We start from the raw sequence: 20,916 nt of genomic DNA on the forward strand, positions 1-20,916 counted from the left end.
AGCGAGGGACACGCATCCGGCCGTCTTGACCAGCCACACGCAGGAGGACCTCAGGGGACAGCGCCCTGGATCCGCCCTGGGCTAGGGCAGCGTCACACCCAGTTTGTCACCTGCCTGTCCATCTGGCTCCCAGGACTTTGTCCCCAAGGAGACCGTGGGCGTGGCCAGGGAGCAGGGACCTGACCGTGATGGACTGTCCATTCTAGATGTCCCTCCACCATGGCGCTCAGGGAAGAGACCCCCGTGCAGCCCCAGGGCCTGGCCATGAGACCGTCTCTCAGCTGAGTGACCTCAGGGGGCTGCTGTGTGTCACGGTCCCTGGCTCAGGGGACACCGGGCCTCCTGTGACGCTGGCCCTCGGTGGCCACGCTCTCTGCCGTGGGCCTCCCCTGTGCCCAGGAGACTCGGGGGACACTGGGAGTCTGGGGGCGGCTTCTCCTGTCCACCACGGGGCGTCCACTCCTGACCACGTCCTGGCCCTGAAGCCACCTCTGTCCCTGAGAACAGGAAGCGAGGGACACTTAGGACCGAGGTGGTCATCAGCTGATGGCAGAGCCCCGTCCAGCCCTCGCCTGTCTCTTGAAGATGACCAAGGAGGTGACCAGGAGGGGCCAAGTCCCTTCTGACATTGTCCCTTGGTCCATGTTCAACTGAGGACAAGAAGCCACCTGCCCTGTGTCCCCAGGGCTCAGCAGGGACCTAAGGCAGTGGCCCTCGGGCTGCAGGAGGAGCTGTCACCTGGCGCCTGGCCGAGCCCCTGAGCCCACGGTGCCTGTGGGTGTCCCAGGGTGACAGTGACAACCAGTGACCGCGCCTGCCCCATCCTGAAATGAGGAACCCCCGGGGGAGGGGGATGGGGGGACGGGAGGGACCCAGCGAGAAACGGGAAGCCCTGGGCCCAGGACGTGAGTCGGCGGGTGACGACGTCGGGGGCTCACAGGCTGCAGAGGGAGGTGGCACTTCAAGATGGCGGCCTGAGGCTGGAGCCCGGGACCCACAAGTAAGGACGGAGGCCGGGAGGCAGGGAGGCCCGGAGGCCGGGAGTCTGGGAGGCCCGGAGGCCGGGAGGCCGGGATCCCAGGGTGGCGGGGCGAGGAGGTCCCTTGGCTCCGTGGACTTGCCAGCTGCCAAGTCCCCTCTGTGCACTTTGCGGCTCTGGCTGAGGGTCAGCGTGGAGCTGAGGGTGGGCGATGGGGACGGCAGGTGAAGGGATGGGGACGGCCGGGAGTGACCGGGAGGAGTGCCACCGGCGCCTGGGCTCTGCACTCTGAGGTCTGCCTCAGATGAGGAGATGGACCGGGCGGCGCCGGGAGGTGTCATCTGGGGACACTGGCGTGTCTGTGCAGTAAGTCGCCCAAGGGCAGCCCCAGGTGGGCACCTGCAGACCCCGGGAGCCCAGGTCCAAGGGCCCGTGCTGGGTCTTCTCATCTGCTGGGATCCAGGGACCCCTTCTGCTCTTGAGCCAGGGCCAGAAGGAGGGACAGTGGAGTGACAGCTGTTGGCACGTCTTCTGTGACTATGACAACGTGCCCGAGACTGGCTGCTTCACAGGGCAGAGAGGCTCAGCTGGGTCCGGGCTTCCTTCTCTGTCCCGCTGTGCTGGACGGGACAGTTGGCGGGCAGCAGGTGCCCCAGTGGGCAGAGGTGCACGCAGAAATGTCCCAATTAAAGGACATGGCCCCGGGTCATGAGAAGCTCTTGCGGCGACAGCTGAGACGGTTTCGTGGAACCCGATGCCGTCCCCAGAGACTGAGGTCCCCGGGATGTAACCGGGGGTCCTGCCGCCCATCCACCCCGGGTCACCTGCATCCTATATTCCAGGACAGGGACCAAAGGGGACACACCATGCCCAGCCCACAGCCAGAGTGGCCGCCGGAGGCCGAACGTCCTCTGATTCCAACCCTTCAAGGTCCCACCCAGGAAATCCCCAGAGACAGGGGAAAAGGGGTCGCGGGGCCTTCAAGGTCAAGTTCCAGCCGGTTCCTGGTCTTTCTCCGTCTGGACGCCGCGGCGTCATAGAGGAAGGGGAAGCTCCGCGAAAGGGAAGCAGAAGGGGAACCCTGCGGCCGGTGACAAAGTTCCGCCATGTGTCAACGGCTTCTGAGAAGGTGCCCGGCTCCCGGCACCTGCTTAGGCTCCGACCCTGGGGCGATGGCCTCCGCTGCCGCCCAGCCGGGGGGGGGGGGGGGGATTGCTGGCCGGTCGCCTGCGTCCAGGAGATGGGTTAAGAGAAAAAGGAGCAGAAAGTCTGCCGATGTGTCACCCCAGGTGTCCCTGGGACACCCTGGAGGGAAAGCAGCCCGTGTCCAGAGGGACAGAGCCCGGCCATCGACCATTGTCTTCCCCGGGAAGAAGGAGGCCTCCTTAGGAGGCCGGGACGGGGATCTCGGCTGAGCAAGGCTGAGCTCTGCCTGGGGACCTCACTCAGTCCTTGTCCTGGACGGTGTCCCCCGCTGGGGTGGACACGGCCACCTCCAGAGACGGGTGAATCTGCCAAGGTCCAGGGAGAAGGGGCCTCGGAGTGTGGAGCAGGACGCTGAGCCTCCCCCTTCGTGGAGGACGGGGTGGGCGGGTCGAGAGGGAGGGCGTCCCGGGGCGCGCTGGGGGGACAGGTGAGCTGTGGGTGTGAGGGGTGGCGGGATGGACGGGCTGGACGCTGGGCAGGTCCCCGGTGAGTGTCCAGCGGGTGAGGACCGGCGGGCCTGGACGCTGAGGGTCAGCTGGGCTGCAGGGAGGGTCTGCTGAGGGAGGGGACCCGGGTGGTGGCTCCTGGGGAGCTGGGAGGTCCCCCCGGTGCATGCAGATGACCACGTGGACAGCAAAGGGGTCTCCTCCAGGGCAGAAGCCCCCAGAGGAGCGCCCCAGCTCCAGGGTCCAGGTGGTCAGCTGAAGGGGGGACCTACGGGATCCAGCCCCAGGGTGTCTGGGAGGGAGAAGCCGCCCGTGAGCCGGGACAGGAGCTGGACACCGGGGTCAGCAGTGGGAGGGGCAGCGGAGCAGGGTGAGGTGGACAGAGGAGGGAGGGACAGAGCTCTCCAAGGGCGTCCAGAAGCTGCACCCTGAGCCAGGCCCGCCTCTGGCCGCCCGGTCCACCTTGCAGTCTGCCCACGAGCCGCCCTGCCACCGGCTGCTCTCCCTCCGCCGTGATCGTGTGTGCGGCTGACAGTCCCGTCCCCGGGGTCACCCACTTGTTCCCCTTTTCTCTTTCAGTTACTCTTTTCTATATGATGAAACTCACAAAAAAGAGAGGGTCACGGGCGTCGGCCGGGGTGTGGGTGCAGGGCTGGGCGCAGACGCTGGGTCAGGCTGGACAGCGGCTCCTGCTGACCCGGGGGGCCCCTCTGCATGGAGGGGCAGGGCCTGGGGTCCGGCCACCCTGGGGGCTGACGCTTTCCCGTGGTTCGTACCCCGGGTGCTGAGCCACCGGGCCTCGTCCCCAGCCCCTTTATGTCTTCATTTATTTAAATTTTGAGACAGGGTCTTGCTGAGTTGCTGAGGCTGGCCTCCAATTTGCAATCCTCCTGCCTCAGCCTCCTGAGTCCCCGGGATTACAGGTGCGAGTCACCGTGCCCAGTCGGCACCCGTAGTTTTTATTTAATATTTTATTTGAAAACTGAGTAATTTTATACGTTTCCTCTCTGAAAAATGGGCCAAGTCTTCTCTCTGGATTATTCTGTGAAATAAAATCATATTTTTTTGGTACCAGGGATGGACCTCCTGGACCCTGGACCCCTGAGCCCCGTCCCCAGCCCTATTTTGCATTTGATTGAGGGACGGGGTCTCCCTGAGCTGCTTAGGGCCTCCCTTTGGCTGAGGCTGGCTTTGAACCCTCGATCCTCCTGCCTCGGCCTCCCAGTTTGGATCCCGTAGGATTTCTTTCACTTTGTCTTGTGCGAAGGGGAAAATCCTTTAAAACCTGAAAAATCTAAAGAAAAGCCGGGGTCCTCGGGGCTCCCAGGTCCGCCTGGACGTGGAGCCTCGGGCCAGACCAGGGCGGCGGAGGGATACCAAGGAGGCAGGAGCCCCACCCGGTGAGCTCGGCCTGACCTTTGCTATTTCTGCTTCCTGGAAAGAGGATGCTGAGGAAAGGAGAAGCCACCCACCCGGGAGGGACACAGAGTACTGTCCCCAGAGACCTCCACGTCAGGACCCCACGTGGGCAGGGGATGATGCTCCCACACACCGTCGGCGATCAGCCGTGACCTGAGTTTTCGCTCTTTCTGTTACTGTGACAAACAACCCGAGGAAAATCAACTTAGCACTAAAAAAACAAAACAAAACAAAAAAAAAAATGGAAGTGCAGCACGTTGTTCACCCTGCGGCTTTGTCTCCCCAGTGCTCTGCGCTCCCTCGGGCGGCCCCGAGAGCCTGCTGCTGGCCGTCTGCGTCCTTGTCGTCTCTGCGTTGCCGGGACAGTCCTCCCTCGTGACCCAGGAGCTGACGGGTGAGTGCGGGGACGTGACTGTCCCTTTTCCTTGGGCTCCCGTTTAGGTGTCTGGGGATGCAGCTTCATCTGTCCCCTACCTGCCTTGGTGACCTGGTGACCCCTAGCGGCAGCCCAGTCGCGGGTGCTGCAGGGTTTGGAAAGATGGACGGGGAGGACGTCCCCACCTCTGGCCAGTAGGTGGGGCTGGTGGCCTTCGGATCCCCCGCCCGGACCCGGCTGCAAAAGGAGGGGTCAGCGACCCGCTGGGTGGACACCTACCCCTTGGGGACACTTTATCATGAGGCCGGGTCCCCACTTCCGCACCTGAGTGGCTTTTGCAGAACCCGAGGGTGAGGGGGGTCTGTCCAGCTGCGCCTGGGCAACAGGACACACATCCAGGCAGGGTCAAGGAACAGGAGGCCACCGAGCCCTGGCTGTCCACCCTCGAGACTTAGGAGGTGCCCCAGAGCACGAGGGAGCAAACCAGGCACAGATTGTGCGAACCGAGGGCTGGGGTGGCCAGTGGCCAGTGGCCAGCACTGACAGGACCCCACCTGCAGCCACCAGCCCAGGATCCAGCTGGCGCCCGGTCAGACCTGCGGGGACCCCTGTGGCCGGGTGGTGCCTGTCCGTGACTATGACAGAGGACCTGAGCCCGGGTCGCTCATGGGGGACAGAAGGTTGACGGAGCCGTGGGCTCCGGAGGCCGAGAGATGCAGCGTCCAGGGCGGCCATCAGAATTCCAAGATGGTGCCCAGGCGGGGCGCGTCCAAGAGAGGGGACAATAGCCCACGAACCCAGTGACCCAGTGACCCTTCCTGCCCAAGTGGATCAATCCACTCATGAGGGTGCAGTTTGGAGGTGCCATCGGGTCCTCCTCGAAGGCCTCACGGTGTCCCCTGCGAGGGATGGGCAGCCGTCCTTGATCGCAGACGCCTCCACAGGTCAGAGGGTCCTTCCCAGGGGTGGACCTGCCTCAGGGGACGTCAGAGGGTCCTTCCCAGGGGTGACCTGCGTGTCCCAGCCGGTCACTGAGCCGCTGTCCTGCGCTGGCTTCCTTCTGGGGACTTCTGCTGACCTCTGGGGGAGGGCAGGGAGGTCCAGGGCGAGGGGACGCCTGAGGACACGGCAGTGTCCAGGCCTGAGGACACCAGCCCTGGCCGTGGTCACCTGGCAGGCGCAGAGTGTGTGGGCGGGGGCGGGGGGACGTGGTCACCGGGCGGGGGGCAAGGTCACTCTGACTTGTGGGCATCCCTGCAGATGCGCCATCGCCGTCGTCGCCCACCCCCCGCCTGGACCTGGAGTTTGACCCGCGGACGATGACGCTCCGTTGGAGCTGCCAGGAAAACGCCACCCGCGCCACGTGCCGCCTGAGTCACAGGGAAATGGGGGACATTAAAGTTAATGTGAGGAGGCCACCAGGGGCTCGGCCGGGAGCCTCGTGGGCCCCTGGCTCGGGTGGGTGGTGGTCAGGGGACCCCTGCAGGTGGGTGGTGGTTACGAGTGCCCCCTGCAGGTGGGTGGTGGTTACGAGTGCCCCCTGCAGGTGGGTGGTGGTTACGAGTGCCCCCTGCAGGTGGGTGGTGGTTACGAGTGCCCCCTGCAGGTGGGTGGTGGTTAGGGGACCCCTGCAGGTGAGTGGTGGTTAGCTGCGCCCCCTGCAGGTGGGTGGTGGTTACGAGTGCCCCCTGCAGGTGGGTGGTGGTTACGAGTGCCCCCTGCAGGTGGGTGGTGGTTACGAGTGCCCCCTGCAGGTGGGTGGTGGTTACGAGTGCCCCCTGCAGGTGGGTGGTGGTTAGGGGACCCCTGCAGGTGGGCGGTGGTTACGAGTGCCCCCTGCAGGTGGGCCGTGGTCAGGGGACCCCTGCAGGTGGGAGGTGGTTACGAGTGCCCCCTGCAGGTGGGTGGTGGTTAGGGGACCCCTGCAGGTGGGTGGTGGTTACGAGTGCCCCCTGCAGGTGGGTGGTGGTTACGAGTGCCCCCTGCAGGTGGGTGGTGGTTACGAGTGCCCCCTGCAGGTGGGTGGTGGTTACGAGTGCCCCCTGCAGGTGGGTGGTGGTTAGGGGACCCCTGCAGGTGAGTGGTGGTTAGCTGCGCCCCCTGCAGGTGGGTGGTGGTTACGAGTGCCCCCTGCAGGTGGGTGGTGGTTACGAGTGCCCCCTGCAGGTGGGTGGTGGTTACGAGTGCCCCCTGCAGGTGGGTGGTGGTTACGAGTGCCCCCTGCAGGTGGGTGGTGGTTAGGGGACCCCTGCAGGTGAGTGGTGGTTAGCTGCGCCCCCTGCAGGTGGGTGGTGGTTACGAGTGCCCCCTGCAGGTGGGTGGTGGTCAGGGGAGCCCCCTGCAGGTGGGAGATGGTCAGGGGCATCCCCTGCAGGTGGGTGGTGGTTAGGGGGCCCCCTGCAGCCAAGAATCCCGGCTTCTTGGTGGACCTAATCCTGAGCAAGGAACCGAGGGGTCGGCTTTGAGGGAAGACCAAGCAGACCTCCTGTCCGGGTTCCCCAGGAGGAGGCAGAAGGGCGTCCCGGGTGCAGGGGCGACACACCCCAGGGAGGCCCCACGACAGGGGACTGCAATTGCCATCTTCGATTAGGCGGAGGCCGAGTCCTGCCAGTGCACCTTTACCAGGGTCGCCCTGCACGGAGGCGCCACGCTGAAGGTCAGCACCACCGTGGACGGGGCCCCAGTGCAGGAGGCGCTGCCCTTCAGCAACCCAGGTGGGCAGACCGCGTGGGGACCCCCCCTGTCCCCCATGCCGCCACCCTGGAGAGAAAATGACACCGACCCCCTCTTCCCAGGTGCACAGGGCACCGCCGCCCGGAACTTCTCGTGCGCCATCTACAGCGCAGCCTTCATGAACTGCACCTGGGCCCCGGGCCCTGCGGCCCCCAGCGACGTCCGGTATTCTCTGTACATGCGACAGTTGAAGTAAGCACCGATGTCGTCTGCAGGATCGTGGCGGGACGCCAGGACGGCAGGGAAAAATAATGCCAATTTCTTTTTCCTTTCTTTCTTGAGAGCTAACAGTGAAAGTAATGAAACCGAATGTCCCCATTACATACCAGACTCGGGGACCCACAGGGGCTGCCACCTGCGAGACATCTCCAGGTTGAAGTACAGAACTTTCTTCCTGGTGAACGGGACCAGCCGGGGGACCGAGATCCAGTTCTTTGATTTGATTCTGTCGACAAGGGAGATGGGTGAGGGCAGAGCCTGGGGTTGGTCTGGCCGTGGGGTGGCTTAGAAATCTAGAGAAATATGGAGGCAAAGTTGTCACCAGATTGGGGTCCCTTCCTCTGCCAGAAGGAGGCCTCCACGGAGCCCTTGGGGCTCTTGAGTTGATGTCCCCAGAAAGGAACTGAGGCTACTTGGATCCAGGATAGGGAGGGAGAAATTGTTCTCACGTTCATCCTTGAGGGTCATCCAAGCCTGACTTTTTTTTTCCCCCCCAGATTTTGTATTGGTGAATTAGAGTGGCACCTATAGGTGGGATTAACTGCTACATATTCATACATGCACATGACACAATGACAAAATTTGGCCAATGTCCCTCCGCGGCACTCGCTCGACCCTCTCCTCCCCCCACTGTGGACGTCCCTTTGATTTTTAAGGGGATTCCTTCTTTCGAACCTAATTGGGAAATGTCTGTCAGGTTCACAGGAACACTTGCTCCCTGTTCATATCTGAAAAATAGGCTCAGATGCCACCAAAGGCCACCATATGCCTCCTTCTCTAACCATGGGGGAGACTGGACACCTTCCCACAGATGGCAAGTGGTCATCTGTCTACCTTAAACCTCACCCTGACCCTCACTCCAATCCTAACCTAACTTTACGCCCGAACCCCAACCCTGACCCTGACCCTGACTCCCGCAGCCACCTTACTGGCTCCTGGGGATGAGCTCGGAGCCCCCGGGGGGTCCTCAGGACCACCCCCCAGAGCTCCAGGCGTTGACCATCGGTGGTGGGCAGGCGGCGCTCGGCCTCCCCTCCCTGGCGGGGAGGTGACAGGGGCGCAGCTCACTCAGGTACCGAGGTGCCCGACTGTCCCCACAGAGCAGATCAGTCCCCCGGACAACATCAGCGTCCAGTGCAACGCGTCTCACTGCGTCCTCCAGTGGAACCAGCCCAGGACCAAGACCTACCTGACCTACCTGGACTTCCAGTATCAGCTGGGCATCCGGACACAGGTCAGCGCCCACGGGATATGACGTGGTCCAGCAGGGGCTATGGACAGGGGCATCGTGCGTGGACCACCAGCCGAGGGGGTCGCCGGGTAGCCAGCTGTGGGGACAGTGACAACCTTGGGAATGGGGAAGACGTGGAGAGGCAGAGCAAGATCAGAATGGCCCAGACCTTTGATACCCCCGAGTCCACCCAGATACGAGGAGGACAGTCAGCCTCCTGTGAAAGCCCTTGAAAGTGTCCAACCGTCCACCTTCCTCTGTCCTAGAACACCGAAAGAGCCCGCGGTGACAATTCAGTGGTGAGTTGGACGTCTGCTGTCATCGGCCAACTGGACCCTTTCTAAGAGCCAGCGTCCCCAGCGGTGGCCAGGATGGGTGGGATTCTGTGCCCAGATGTGTGCACAGAGCCCTCGAGTCCCCCGAGGGGACAGCACTCCCTGTAGCTCCCTCCAAAACACCTGGAAAGGTAGATCCCTCAAGTCCTTCTGTTCCGCATTTTCCAATCCTCAGCACCACTGTGACCCCAGAGTCCTCTTCGGTGGTACAGACGTCCACTGTGGACCTGTCTGCCTCTGGGCTAGCTCCTTTGAGTCACTTGCCTGTCCATATTTAGAGGAAGGGAATCCATCCAGCTGTCGTTATTTGGGGGGGGACCAATAATGGGTTGAATCTGCCCAAGGGGGACCCACAGATTCTGAGCGCTTTATTTCTCAATATGCTCCTCACGTGGGGGCGCCGTGGTCTGGAATCGGAGCGGAGTCCCCCCTCCTTCTGCAGTGTCCATGTCTGATGGACAGAGTGCGCTTGGAACCCCCCTTCTTTCCACGAGGCCGACGACCCCAGCTCTAACTCTGTGCCCTCTCCAAAGATCAACGTCTCCGGGGAAGTGCACAACCTGTACCACCTGCCCAGCCCGGAGCCCAGAGGCCCTCACAGCCTGAGGATCAGAGCCGCGGACTCCCGCGGGGGACCCTGGGGTCACTGGAGCCGCCCCGTGGAGTTCGGTAAGCCCCGGGGGGGGGGGCAGGGCGCACGGCCAGGGCGCGCTGCGTGCACGGGAGACCCCCGGGTGACCTCTGCCTGCTCCTAGGAGGTCCCTGGACCTGGCACAGACTCAGGGTGTCCACTCACAGCTCCCTCCGCGACCCAAGAGGGGACTACTTAAGCCCCTCCTGCAGCCCAAGCCCTGCACCCGCCAGGATGCATCTGCGGGTCCCCCTCGGGCAGGTCACTCAGTCACCGCTGCGGGTCCCCAGGCAGGGGGGAAGGGTCTGGTCAAGCAGGGTCTTGGGACTGGAGGAGCGAATGGGTGGCATGCGCGAGGCCATGGGTTCCATGTCCAGGGCTGCGACAGAAAACAGAAAAACAATCAGCTGGACGCAGCGGCCCACGCCGGGCATCCCAGTGGCTCGGGAGGCTGAGGCTGGAGGATCGCGAGTCGGAGGCCAGCCTCTGTAACTGAGTGAGGTCCTGAGCAACCTGGCAAGACCCTGTCCCTAAATAAAACCGACAGACAGGGAGGGGACAGGGCTCAGGGCTCGGGGATAAGGGGCCCGGGGCTCAAGTGCTGGTTAGGAAAAAAAGATCTAACCACCCGCCTCCAGATATTGTCAGATATTAAAACATGTCACAGGGACGGTCGGTACCGCACTCGTCCCCCGTGGGTCCCAGCCAGAGCATAAATAATAATAATCACGACTACTGATAATAATGATCAATAGTAATAATAATAGTTATATTACATGAATCATAATCAATAATAATGATTATTATATTATACGAATTATAATCAACGATGATCAATAATTATCATATGAATAATCAACGATAATAATGTTATCATATTATATGAATAATAATGAACTATAATGATTAGTGATTATTATATGATATGAATTATCAACAATGGTTAATAATATTTATTATTATATGAATGATAATCAGCAATGATCAATAAGTATTATTATATGAATGATAATCAGCAACAATAACTAATGATAATTATTATACTATACGAATAATCAACAAAAGTAATAAAAGTCATTGTATTGTATGAATAATCAACAGTAATTAATAATAATTTTTATTATATAATATGCATAATAATCAATGAGAATTAATAATAATCATTATGCTATATGAGTAATCAAAAATAATTAATAATAATAATTATATGAATAATCAACAATAATGATCAATAACTATTCTATTATGTGAATAATAATCCATAATAATTAATAATTATCATTATATTATAGAAATGACAATTAACAAAAATGATTAATAATAATCACGATTATATGAATGATGATCAACAATAATAATTAATAACAATTATTATATGAATAATAATCAACAATAATAATTATTAGTATATGAATAGTAATCAACAACAATGATTATTATTAGTATATGAATATAATCAACTGTAAGAATTAATGATAATGATGATTATTATATGAATAATGATCAACAATAATAATAATCATGAATAACCAACAATATTAATAATCATTATGTTACATGAAAAATAATCAACAATAATGATCAATAAAACTATTCTATTATATGAATAATAATAATTAATAATCATCATTATACTACATGAATAATAATCAACAACAATAATAAATAATAATTACTATATGAATAATCAACAACAACGATTAATAATAATTATCATATGAATGATCAACAACAATCATTAATAATTATCATATATGAATAATAATCCACAGTACTAATTAGTAATTATCATATCATATGAATAATAATCAACAGTACTAATTAGTAGTAATTATATCATATGAATAATGATCCACAGTACTAATTAGTAATTATCATATCATACGAATAATGATCCACAGTACTAATTAGTAATTATCATATGTGAATAATCATCAGTGCTAATTAATAATAATTACGTCACATGAATAATCAGCAGCAGCACTAATTAGTAATCATCATACCATATGAATAATGGTCAGCAGCACTAGTCGTGGTCATCGTCCCCCTACGTGGACATACACTAACGAGGACACACTCTCGACTCACCTTGTGCACAAGGGTCCACTTACCCACCTGCTCGCGTCCCGGTCACCCCGCTGGACGGTCCCCCTGGTGGCCGGGCTCGGGGAGGAAGGTCCCGCTCCGCAGACCCCGGGCCACCTGGGGACAGGTGGGGACCCCTGTCCTGGGTCCCCTCCCGCCCTGGGTGACCAGCCAGGCCCCGGGGGCGCCTCTGGGCACCGCCGTGACGGACAGCCGGGCCGTGTCCCCGCAGGCTCCCGGGGACAGGAGGGCGGCCTCCTGCACGTCTACCTGCTCGTGGTCCTGGGGACCCTCGTCTGCGCCCTGGTCCTCGGCTTCCTGCTCAACAGGTAACCGCTGAGGGGCAGGGGACCCGGGAGGGCAGGGATGGCTCAGAGCTGGCCTGTCCTCGGAGGGGACAGAGCCGGGTGCCAGGGAGTCTCGTGCCTGGACGTGGGGGACCGGAGGAGGACAGGGCGCTGGAAACCACGTGACCAGAGAACGGGCACAGACGGGCGCTGCTGAGGGGCTCAGGGCTGGGCAGGGGACCCCGCGTAGGGGCCCTGGGCCTGGACAGGGGACCCCACAGACGCGCTGTGCTGCTGATTGGCAGCTTGGGCTCCGCCTCCTTCGGCTTCAGGTCTCGGATTGGGGGCCTCCTGCACCCCAGACCTCCGGAGCTCAGGCCCCTCCCCGCAGTCGGGTCCACCCGGGGTGGACATGGTCAGCTGGGGGAGCGTGGCAGATGAGGTTTCAGGACCCACCAGGGTCTCAGGCGCTGCCCAGACGCCCCTGAAGGAAGCAGAAAGGAACAGAACCACGAGTGGTGGGGTGCAGGCACGGTGCGCTCCAGGCGCCCGGGCTGGTGGCCCGTCACTCCAGTCTCTGCCTCCGTCTCCGCGTGGCTTCTCCTCGGGTCTGTGTGACACTGTGTACTTCTGTGTCCCCAATGGTCCTGATTTCCTCCACTCTGTCCCCCTGTGGTTCCTGCTCTGGAGAGGTGGACCGAGGAGCCAGCAACAGGCGTCCTGACGGCCCGTGGGGAAAGCCGTGTGTCCCCGTCACCTCTCCCCCTTCCTCTCTGTGTCCCCAGGTCCCACGGGCTGCGCAGACTCTTCCCCCCGATCCCTCAGGTCAAAGACAAAGTGACCCCAAACGATCAAGTGGACCACCAGGTGCCTGCGAGGGGCAGAGGGTCCCCCGGGGAGGGAACGCAGGGGGACAGGTAGCCCGGGACGCTCTGTCCCCTCCCAGGGGGCCACGGGGATGGCACGGAGGTGGCTGGAATTCTAGGTCCAGGAAATGGGAGCAGGAGAGGGAGGCAGGGACACAGACACAGAGGGACAGGGAGGGGGACACTCTCCAGCCCACTTCTGATCCAAGCCGCTTGTGGCCCCGGGGCCTTTGCACGTGACTTTGGTTCACTGGATTTCCCCATTCGTACGCTCGTCCCTCGGTGACCCTCACGTGTCCACCACGAGGTCCTACTGAAGCATCCCAGAGCCTCACCAGAGGACAAAGTGTCCCTCCCCTGGGGCTCGTGGACACCGGACGCTGACCGCCCTCCTTCTTTCCCTCAGATGGACTGGGCACACGTGACCACAGGAGCCGGCAAAGACGACCTCGAAGACGTCCTGACGGTGCAAGAAGTGAACTGAGCCGCAGGTGGGCACGGGGGGGCCCGTCCACCCCCCGAGATGTCCGGAAGTTCTCCCTCCCGTCCTCCGTCGCCCGCGTACTGACCCTCGCTCGAGAAGTTTTCTATTTTTTTTTTTACTTTTTTTTTTTGGAAGAAAAAGATATTTTTCTGATATTTTGCAAAGATGTCCTACGAGGAGTCCATCACTGGGTCCCCTTAGGAGTGACCACAGGGGGCGCTATCGGCGTCCTCCGGGAGCACCTGACCCCTCCTTCAAGTCCCCAGGAGAGGGACCTCGCTGCGGGTGGCCCTGGGGCTGGGGGCTCCACCTCTGCAGGTGGACCGGGCGGCCAGAGGCTGGCCTGGTCAGGGTGCAGCTGCGGGACGCCCTTGGACTCGGGGCCGGGAGCTCTGTCCCTCCCTCCTCCGTCCACGTCACCCTGCTGCGCTGCCCCTCCCCCTGCTGACCCCAGTGTCCAGCTCCTGTCCAGCTCACGGGCGGCTTCTCCCTCCCAGACACCCTGGGGCTGGTCATCTGGGCTCAGGATTGTCCTTCTCGACATTCACCCTGGGGACATGGGGTCCTCTTCCCTCCTCAAAGCCCTTGGTCACCCGTAGGTCCCCCCTTCAGCTGACCACCTGGACCCTGGAGCTGGGGCGCTCCTCTGGGGGCTTCTCCCTGGAGGAGACCCCTTTGCTGTCCACGTGGTCATCTGCATGCACCGGGGGGACCTCCCAGCTCCCCAGGAGCCACCGCCCTGGTCCCCTCCCTCAGCAGACCCTCCCTGCAGCCCAGCTGACCCTCAGCGTCCAGGCCCGCCGGTCCTCACCCCCTGGACACTCACCGGGGACCTGCCCAGCGTCCAGCCCGTCCATCCCGCCACCCCTCACACCCACAGCTCACCTGTCCCCCCAGTGACCTGTCCCCGGGACAAAGAGGGGACACACCTAGATGGATTCCCCCAAGACCTGTTGGTGCCGATGAGTGACTCGGGCTCCCTTGGACCTGGGCTCCCGGGGTCTGCAGGTGCCCACCTGAGGATGGCCTTGGGCGACTTACTGGACAGACACGCCAGTGTCCCCAGATGACACCTCCCGGCGCCGCCCGGTCCATCTCCTCATCTGAGGCAGACCTCAGGATGGGGCAGGCGCGGTCACTGGTTGTCACTGTCACCCTGGGACACCCACAGGCACCGTGGGCTCAGGGGCTCGGCCAGGCGCCAGGTGACAGCTCCTCCTGCAGCCCGAGGGCCACTGCCTTAGGTCCCTGCTGAGCCCTGGGGACACAGGGCAGGTGGCTTCTTGTCCTCAGTTGAACATGGACCAAGGGACAATGTCAGAAGGGACTTGGCCCCTCCTGGTCACCTCCTTGGTCATCTTCAAGAGACAGGCGAGGGCTGGACGGGGCTCTGCCATCAGCTGATGACCACCTCGGTCCTAAGTGTCCCTCGCTTCCTGTTCTCAGGGACAGAGGTGGCTTCAGGGCCAGGACGTGGTCAGGAGTGGACGCCCCGTGGTGGACAGGAGAAGCCGCCCCCAGACTCCCAGTGTCCCTCGAGTCTCCTGGGCACAGGGGAGGCCCACGGCAGAGAGCGTGGCCACCGAGGGCCAGCGTCACAGGAGGCCCGGTGTCCCCTGAGCCAGGGACCGTGACACACAGCAGCCCCCTGAGGTCACTCAGCTGAGAGACGGTCTCATGGCCAGGCCCTGGGGCTGCACGGGGGTCTCTTCCCTGAGCGCCATGGTGGAGGGACATCTAGAATGGACAGTCCATCACGGTCAGGTCCCTGCTCCCTGGCCACGCCCAGGGTCTCCTTGGGGACAAAGTCCTGGGAGCCAGATGGACAGGCAGGTGACAAACTGGGTGTGACGCTGCCCTAGCCCAGGGCGGATCCAGGGCGCTGTCCCCTGAGGTCCTCCGGGGTGCGCAGTGGTCAGCTGGGCAGTCCCCGGTGCCCTGTGGTCAGTTACCCTTGGATTTTCTCCTTCTGGGGCCGACGGCGGAACTTTCCAGCAACCTGGGTCCCCCTTGGCTCGCTGGCCGTCCCCAGCCGGGAGGAGGGGACTTGGTGTCCAGTTCCCTGCACGACCCGCTGTCCAGTGCTCAAGTGTCCACTGAGAATCAGAGAATGAGGAGCCGAGAAAGAGGACAGGAGCCCAGGACGCTGGGCTGGGGACTGTCCACAGCCGCGGGGGCGTGGCCTGTGCATTTCTGTCCCACACCCCCAAGCCCTTGCTGGGTGCTGGCCCTTTAAGATTGCAATCAACCCCAGAGTGGCTGCCAGGTCCCAGGCACAGCCTCCAGATCCCGGGGCTGGCGGTGGGCTGGGGCGGGGGCTCCCGGGTCCCCTTCCCGTCTCCAACAGCTGGGGTCCCTCTGGGCCTTGAGGGACACGGAATTTCCCCCTCCCCCATACAGCGGGAATCCCCGTCCCTCCCCCCTGAGAACCGGGTCCTCTGCAGACGCCGGGTTCAGGGCGGGTTTGCACCAGCAGCCAGCGCGGGGGGAGGGTCACTCTCAGGCTCCTGGTGGCCCGGGTCCCCTCTGGAATCCCTTTCTTCTGCTAATCCCCTGACCCTTGGGGGAGGCCAGCTGCACCCACCCCCCAGCCTGGCCCGGGCCACCAGGAGCCTGAGAGTGACCCTCCCCCTGCAGGGCAGCCCTTGGGCGAGGGGACAGGGGTCGGGTGATTGGCGTCTCCAAGGTCGGCTTCTCAGCGCAGGGAGGGGCCTGGGGGAGGGGGAGGGCAGCAGATTCCTGATTGACAGGCGCCAACCTGCCTCTGCAAGGGATTATGGGAAGAAACTGGGAGGCCGCTGGGGCCCGCTGCCGACTTCGGGGTTCGGCTCTGGGGGTGGGGGCCTCTCCCAGGCCCTTCCCCTGGGGCCCTGGAAGGAAGTTCTGGAAGCACCAGGGATTCGGACCCAAAAGGCTGCATTTTGCACAAAACCTGGGATCTGCCCAAGAGGGTTTTTTTTTTTTTTTTTTAATTTTTATTTTTTTTACCTCGTCCCTCTCCTGCCCCCTGCTGGCCGAGGCTGGTGTCTGCAGGAGGCCGTCCAGGAAGCCGAGGTCATTCTTCTTCTGCAAATTGACTAGTGTCCTCGGGACTGCTGTCCCCAGGGCCTACGGACTAGGGGCTCAGAGCCTTAGGGATCTGTCCTCTGCCAGCCCTGGGGGGCACAGGCTGGACCAGGGTCCCCGGCTGATCTCCCTGCCCAGCCTCCAGGGGGCTCCTCCTGCCTGTCCAGCTCCTGGGCTCCAGGTGGCCCTGGGCTGGTGGCCCTCACTGCAGTCTCTGCCTCCGTCTCCACGGGGCTCCTCCTCTGGGTCTGTGTCCCCTCCTCTGTCTCTTGGGAGGCCATGGCACGAGGGCCCCCTGCCCCAGGAGGAGCCCAGCTCAGGACCCTGCACTGACGACCTCTGCAGAGACCCTGTCCCCACACCAGGTCCCACTCACAGGTGCTGGGGTCCAGCTGTGGACAGGGCCATCCTCTCCGTGGGCCCCTGAAGCCCCCCAAGTCTGTTTTCTGGGACCTGCTGCGCGTCTGGACGCGTTTTGGACGCTAGGGGTCAGCAGCGGGCTCCGCAAGTGCCGCTCAGCCTCCGGCGCGGAGGCTGGTGATTGACAGGGGCGGGCGGGGGTGGGGGGCGCTCAGGGAAACCTCGCAGAAGCACTTGGCCTTGTCACACTAGGGCCACCTCCTCCGGGCGGGCTCCCCCACCTCGTGCACGCGACGAGCTGCTGATCCAGGATTTGGAGACCCGGGAAGCCTCCACCTCGTGGTGCAAAAATCTCCCTGTGGAAACCGAGGGGACACTTAGCACCTCCCGGAGCCCGTGGTGGGGGTGGGGGGGCACCCAGCCTGTTCCTGTCACACGGTCACAATCAAACCCAGGAGAGAAAGTGTGTTTACACTGCGGTTTCCGGTCTCCCAACTGCACCCAGAGCCCAAGGGGCTGGGCGAGCCTCCGTTAAGGCCCCAGAGTACAGCAAACTCGGCCTCCAAGGGGAGGAGCCCAAAAGGGCTGCCAGGGCTCCGCCCTATGCCACTCAACCTGCCCCCACCTGCTGGTCCCTGCAGGGGGCTCTGAAACGGGTGGACAAAAACAAGTGGCTTTTTGTCACTTTTCTTTTTCTGCTAGTTGCAAAAAACGAGTTCAGTGACCACTTTTTTAAAAAAAAAAAAATTTAATTTTAATTCAAGCAAAAGTCCTCCCTGCCTCCTTCTCTGTGGCTGTAGGGGAAACTCCCTTGGGCCTCAAGGGGTGTTGGCTTCCTATTCCTGGAAAAATCTAGAAATCTCGCCCAGAGCCCGGGGGGCCCCAGCAACCGACCGACCGTTGCAGAAGTTTCCGGAAAGTCAGCGCAGCCTCTGAGAGGCCCAGCTCTGGGGTTGGGGACCTCCCTGGAGAAATGGAGGCTTTGGAAAAAGCCCACAGCTGAGGCCGGGGGCGGGTCCCTCTGCCTCCCTTCCCCGTTCTGCTCCGTCCTGGTCTTTCTTTTGGGCTTCCCCGGGGCCCTGGGGCCACCACCTCTGGACACCTACAGGTGGCCTTTGTCATGAGTCACTTGGGGGCTTCCCAACCCCCTGCCCTTTTGTAAAACGCTGCTTGGGATCAGAGAAGGCCACTCTGGCCGCTCAGGATGCACAGCAGGAAAAGCCTCTGGGACCTTCCCCCACCCCAGGTCCGTCCTGAGAGGCTGCCTGGATTTCTGGGGACCCAGTCACCCCGAGACCCCTCCAGTCACCCCCCAACCATGCCCCCGGGGTCCTTGGGAGCACCAGACCCCCAGGCTGGAACCTGAAAGGGCAGGGGGTCAGCTCTGGGTCCCCCGGGGTCAGGGAAGCCCCGCTCTGGCTAATAAAGGGCAGCAGGGACCAAGGTGACCCAGAGTGGCCATGGCCATGGGGACTGCAGAGTCGGATGTCACCCTGCTGTCCGTCAAAAGTCAGGAGGGGGACCTGGGCGGGGCTCTCTGGGAACTTCCCTGGGACCCTAATAAAACTGGAGGGCAGGAGGGGCACGCTGTCCCTGTCCTCTCTGAGAGGACCCTGTGTCCCTTGAGAGTGTCCCCTTCCCATTTTCCACCCCCTCAATACGCTCCATGGGCCAGCAGATGCCACCATTCTGTCCTTCTTCATGGCTGAGTCATACTCCGTTGTGTATCCACACCGCATTTCCGCTCATGGGCCAGTGGGCGCACTGAAGGGACACCCCGGTGGTCGGGTCACCTGGCTGTCGCTGACCTGCGTGCACCATCTTTGGAAAGTCTGCCCCCAGCCCAGGTGTCCGTCAGACGGATGGATGACGCAAACCGGGTATCTACGCAGCACGGAGTACTACTCAGCCAGGAAGAAGGATCCCATGGTGGCTTTTGCAGGACCTTGGATGAACTTGGGGACCCTCTTGCTGAGGGAACCCCGTCAACTTCCCCAAAGTCTGTCACATCCGACGTCTCGCCTCCCGCTGGCCACCGGCCCTCAGAGGGAAGTGGCCAGGAGGGGAGGAGGTGGGCCTGGCGGAGACCCCTGGCCGCCCTGCAGAGGGCTGTTCTGGAAGCTCCACAGACGTGGGGACTCCCTTCTGTGCCATTTAAATGTCCTTGGGGACATTTCCAGATGGTCCCCTCCCGTCCACTCCTACCGTTGGACCCTCCCCTAAAACACAAGCCCCTTCATGTTTCAGGGGAAGAAAAAGAGACCTTCGAGAACTTTATGGTGATTCGGGTGAGTCCTGTGACCAGAACCGACGGGGGGACCTTCTCTGTCCTTCCCTGGGGGTTGAGTCTGGGGGTGCGCAGCGCGGACCCCCACCCGCTGCCCCTTTTGTCTTTTAATTTGAGACGGGCCTCGCTGAGTGGCTTGGGGCATGGCTAGGTCCCTGAGGCTGGCCTCACTTGCCAGACTCCAGCCTCAGCCTCCGGAGCCCAGCACCCTGCACACCTGGCCACGGTCACCTACCCTGAGGGGCAGGAGGAGGAAGAGGAGCCACCGGCACAGGACAGAGCCACCTGTCCTCCCTGCTCTGAGCCTGGGCTCACGGCAGAGACAGGGGACACAGGTGGCCTGGGACTCTGACTGGGTCCAGATGTCCCCCAGGGGTCTCGAGCAGGTCCCCAGGAAGCAGGGTGCTGGGCACGCATGTCACATCGGCTCAGGTGCCAACCCCTCCGGGAGAGGGACAGGGGTTATGCAGTGTCCCCGAGCAGCAGCTGCAGATGGACCCGATACCAAACCACAGGCTGCAGGGGACATGGCGTCCTGCTGAGGTGGCAGATTCACAGCCAGACAGCGCTGAGTCACAGATAAGGAGTCGGATGACGGTGACACACGTGGGGTTTGACATTTAGGGCCCAGTGGGGTGGGGCACAGATCTGCACCAAGGGGCTTCAGGAACCTTCTGTCTGTCCCTCCCCATGGCCACCTGTCAGCAGCCACCCTCCAGGTGTGTGTGGACCTTCTAGAACCTTCTGTGTGTCCCTCCCCATGGCCACCTGTCACCAGCCACCCTCCAGGTGTGTGTGAGGACCTTCTAGAACATTCTGTCTGTCCCTCCCCATGGCCACCTGTCACCTCCCACCCTCCAGGTGTCTGTGGACCTTCTAGAACATTCTGTCTGTCCCTCCCCATGGCCACCTGTCACCAGCCCACCCTCCAGGTGTGTGTGAGGACCTTCTAGAACATTCTGTGTGTCCCTCCCCATGGCCACCTGTCACCAGCCACCCTCCAGGTGTGTGTGTGTGGACCTTCTAGAACATTCTGTGTGTCCCTCCATCATGGCCACCTGTCAGCAGCCACCCTCCAGGTGTGTGTGAGGACCTTCTAGAACCTTCTGTCTGTCCCTCCCCATGGCCACCTGTCACCAGCCACCCTCCAGGTGTGTGTGAGGACCTTCTAGAACCTTCTGTCTGTCCCTCCCCATGGCCACCTGTCACCAGCCACCCTCCAGGTGTGTGAGGACCTTCTAGAACATTCTGTGTGTCCCTCATCATGGCCACCTGTCACCAGCCACCCTCCAGGTGTGTGTGGACCTTCTAGAACCTTCTGTCTGTCCCTCCCCATGGCCACCTGTCACCTCCCACCCTCCAGGTGTGTGTGTGTGGACCTTCTAGAACATTTTGTCTGTCCCTATCCATGGCCACCTGTCACCAGCCACCCTCCAGGTGTGTGTGTGTGGACCTTCTAGAACATTCTGTGTGTCCCTCCCCATGGCCACCTGTCACCAGCCACCCTCCAGGTGTGTGTGGACCTTCTAGAACATTCTGTCTGTCCCTCCCCATGGCCACCTGTCACCAGCCACCCTCCAGGTGTGTGTGAGGACCTTCTAGAACATTCTGTGTGTCCCTCCCCATGGCCACCTGTCACCTCCCACCCTCCAGGTGTGTGTGGACCTTCTAGAACATTCTGTCTGTCCCTCCCCATGGCCACCTGTCACCAGCCACCCTCCAGGTGTGTGTGGACCTTCTAGAACCTTCTGTCTGTCCCTCCCCATGGCCACCTGTCACCAGCCACCCTCCAGGTGTGTGTGAGGACCTTCTAGAACATTCTGTGTGTCCCTCCCCATGGCCACCTGTCACCAGCCACCCTCCAGGTGTGTGTGGACCTTCTAGAACATTCTGTCTGTCCTTCCCC

The 20,916-nt window shown here is 60.6% G+C and overlaps 1 protein-coding gene across 3 annotated transcripts; it reads left to right on the forward strand.

Annotated features, from left to right (window-relative positions):
- Positions 1-891: 891 nt before the first annotated feature.
- Positions 892-13,461, forward strand: LOC124092106 (granulocyte-macrophage colony-stimulating factor receptor subunit alpha). 3 transcript variants are annotated; one of them, XM_046443450.2, is made up of 12 exons: positions 892-1,000; positions 4,337-4,444; positions 5,687-5,832; positions 7,017-7,140; positions 7,222-7,351; positions 7,442-7,623; positions 8,479-8,612; positions 8,876-8,908; positions 9,478-9,613; positions 11,893-11,989; positions 12,733-12,814; positions 13,220-13,461. In XM_046443450.2, coding segments are annotated over exons 1-12 (1,251 nt in total). In that variant the 5' UTR covers positions 892-999; the 3' UTR covers positions 13,298-13,461. The 3 variants fall into 3 exon arrangements, with proteins under 3 accessions (XP_046299406.1, XP_058435060.1, XP_058435059.1); XM_058579077.1 differs by lacking the exon at positions 892-1,000 and adding an exon at positions 2,090-2,108; XM_058579076.1 differs by lacking the exon at positions 892-1,000 and adding an exon at positions 3,401-3,554.
- Positions 13,462-20,916: the final 7,455 nt, after the last annotated feature.

Source organism: Marmota monax, unplaced genomic scaffold, assembly GCF_021218885.2.
Source record: "Marmota monax isolate L192 unplaced genomic scaffold, Marmota_monax_Labrador192_F-V1.1 WCK01_AAM20220418_F8-fsc00168, whole genome shotgun sequence".
Lineage (NCBI taxonomy): Eukaryota > Metazoa > Chordata > Mammalia > Rodentia > Sciuridae > Marmota > Marmota monax.

What these genes read in the sequence shown, in the direction of transcription:
- LOC124092106 (XM_046443450.2), top strand. An exon ending in TGGGGGACATTAAAGTTAAT is followed by an intron (nt 5,833 to 7,016) that starts GTGAGGAGGCCA and finishes ATCTTCGATTAG; the next exon opens with GCGGAGGCCGAGTCCTGCCA. An exon ending in CTCGGCTTCCTGCTCAACAG is followed by an intron (nt 11,990 to 12,732) that starts GTAACCGCTGAG and finishes CTGTGTCCCCAG; the next exon opens with GTCCCACGGGCTGCGCAGAC.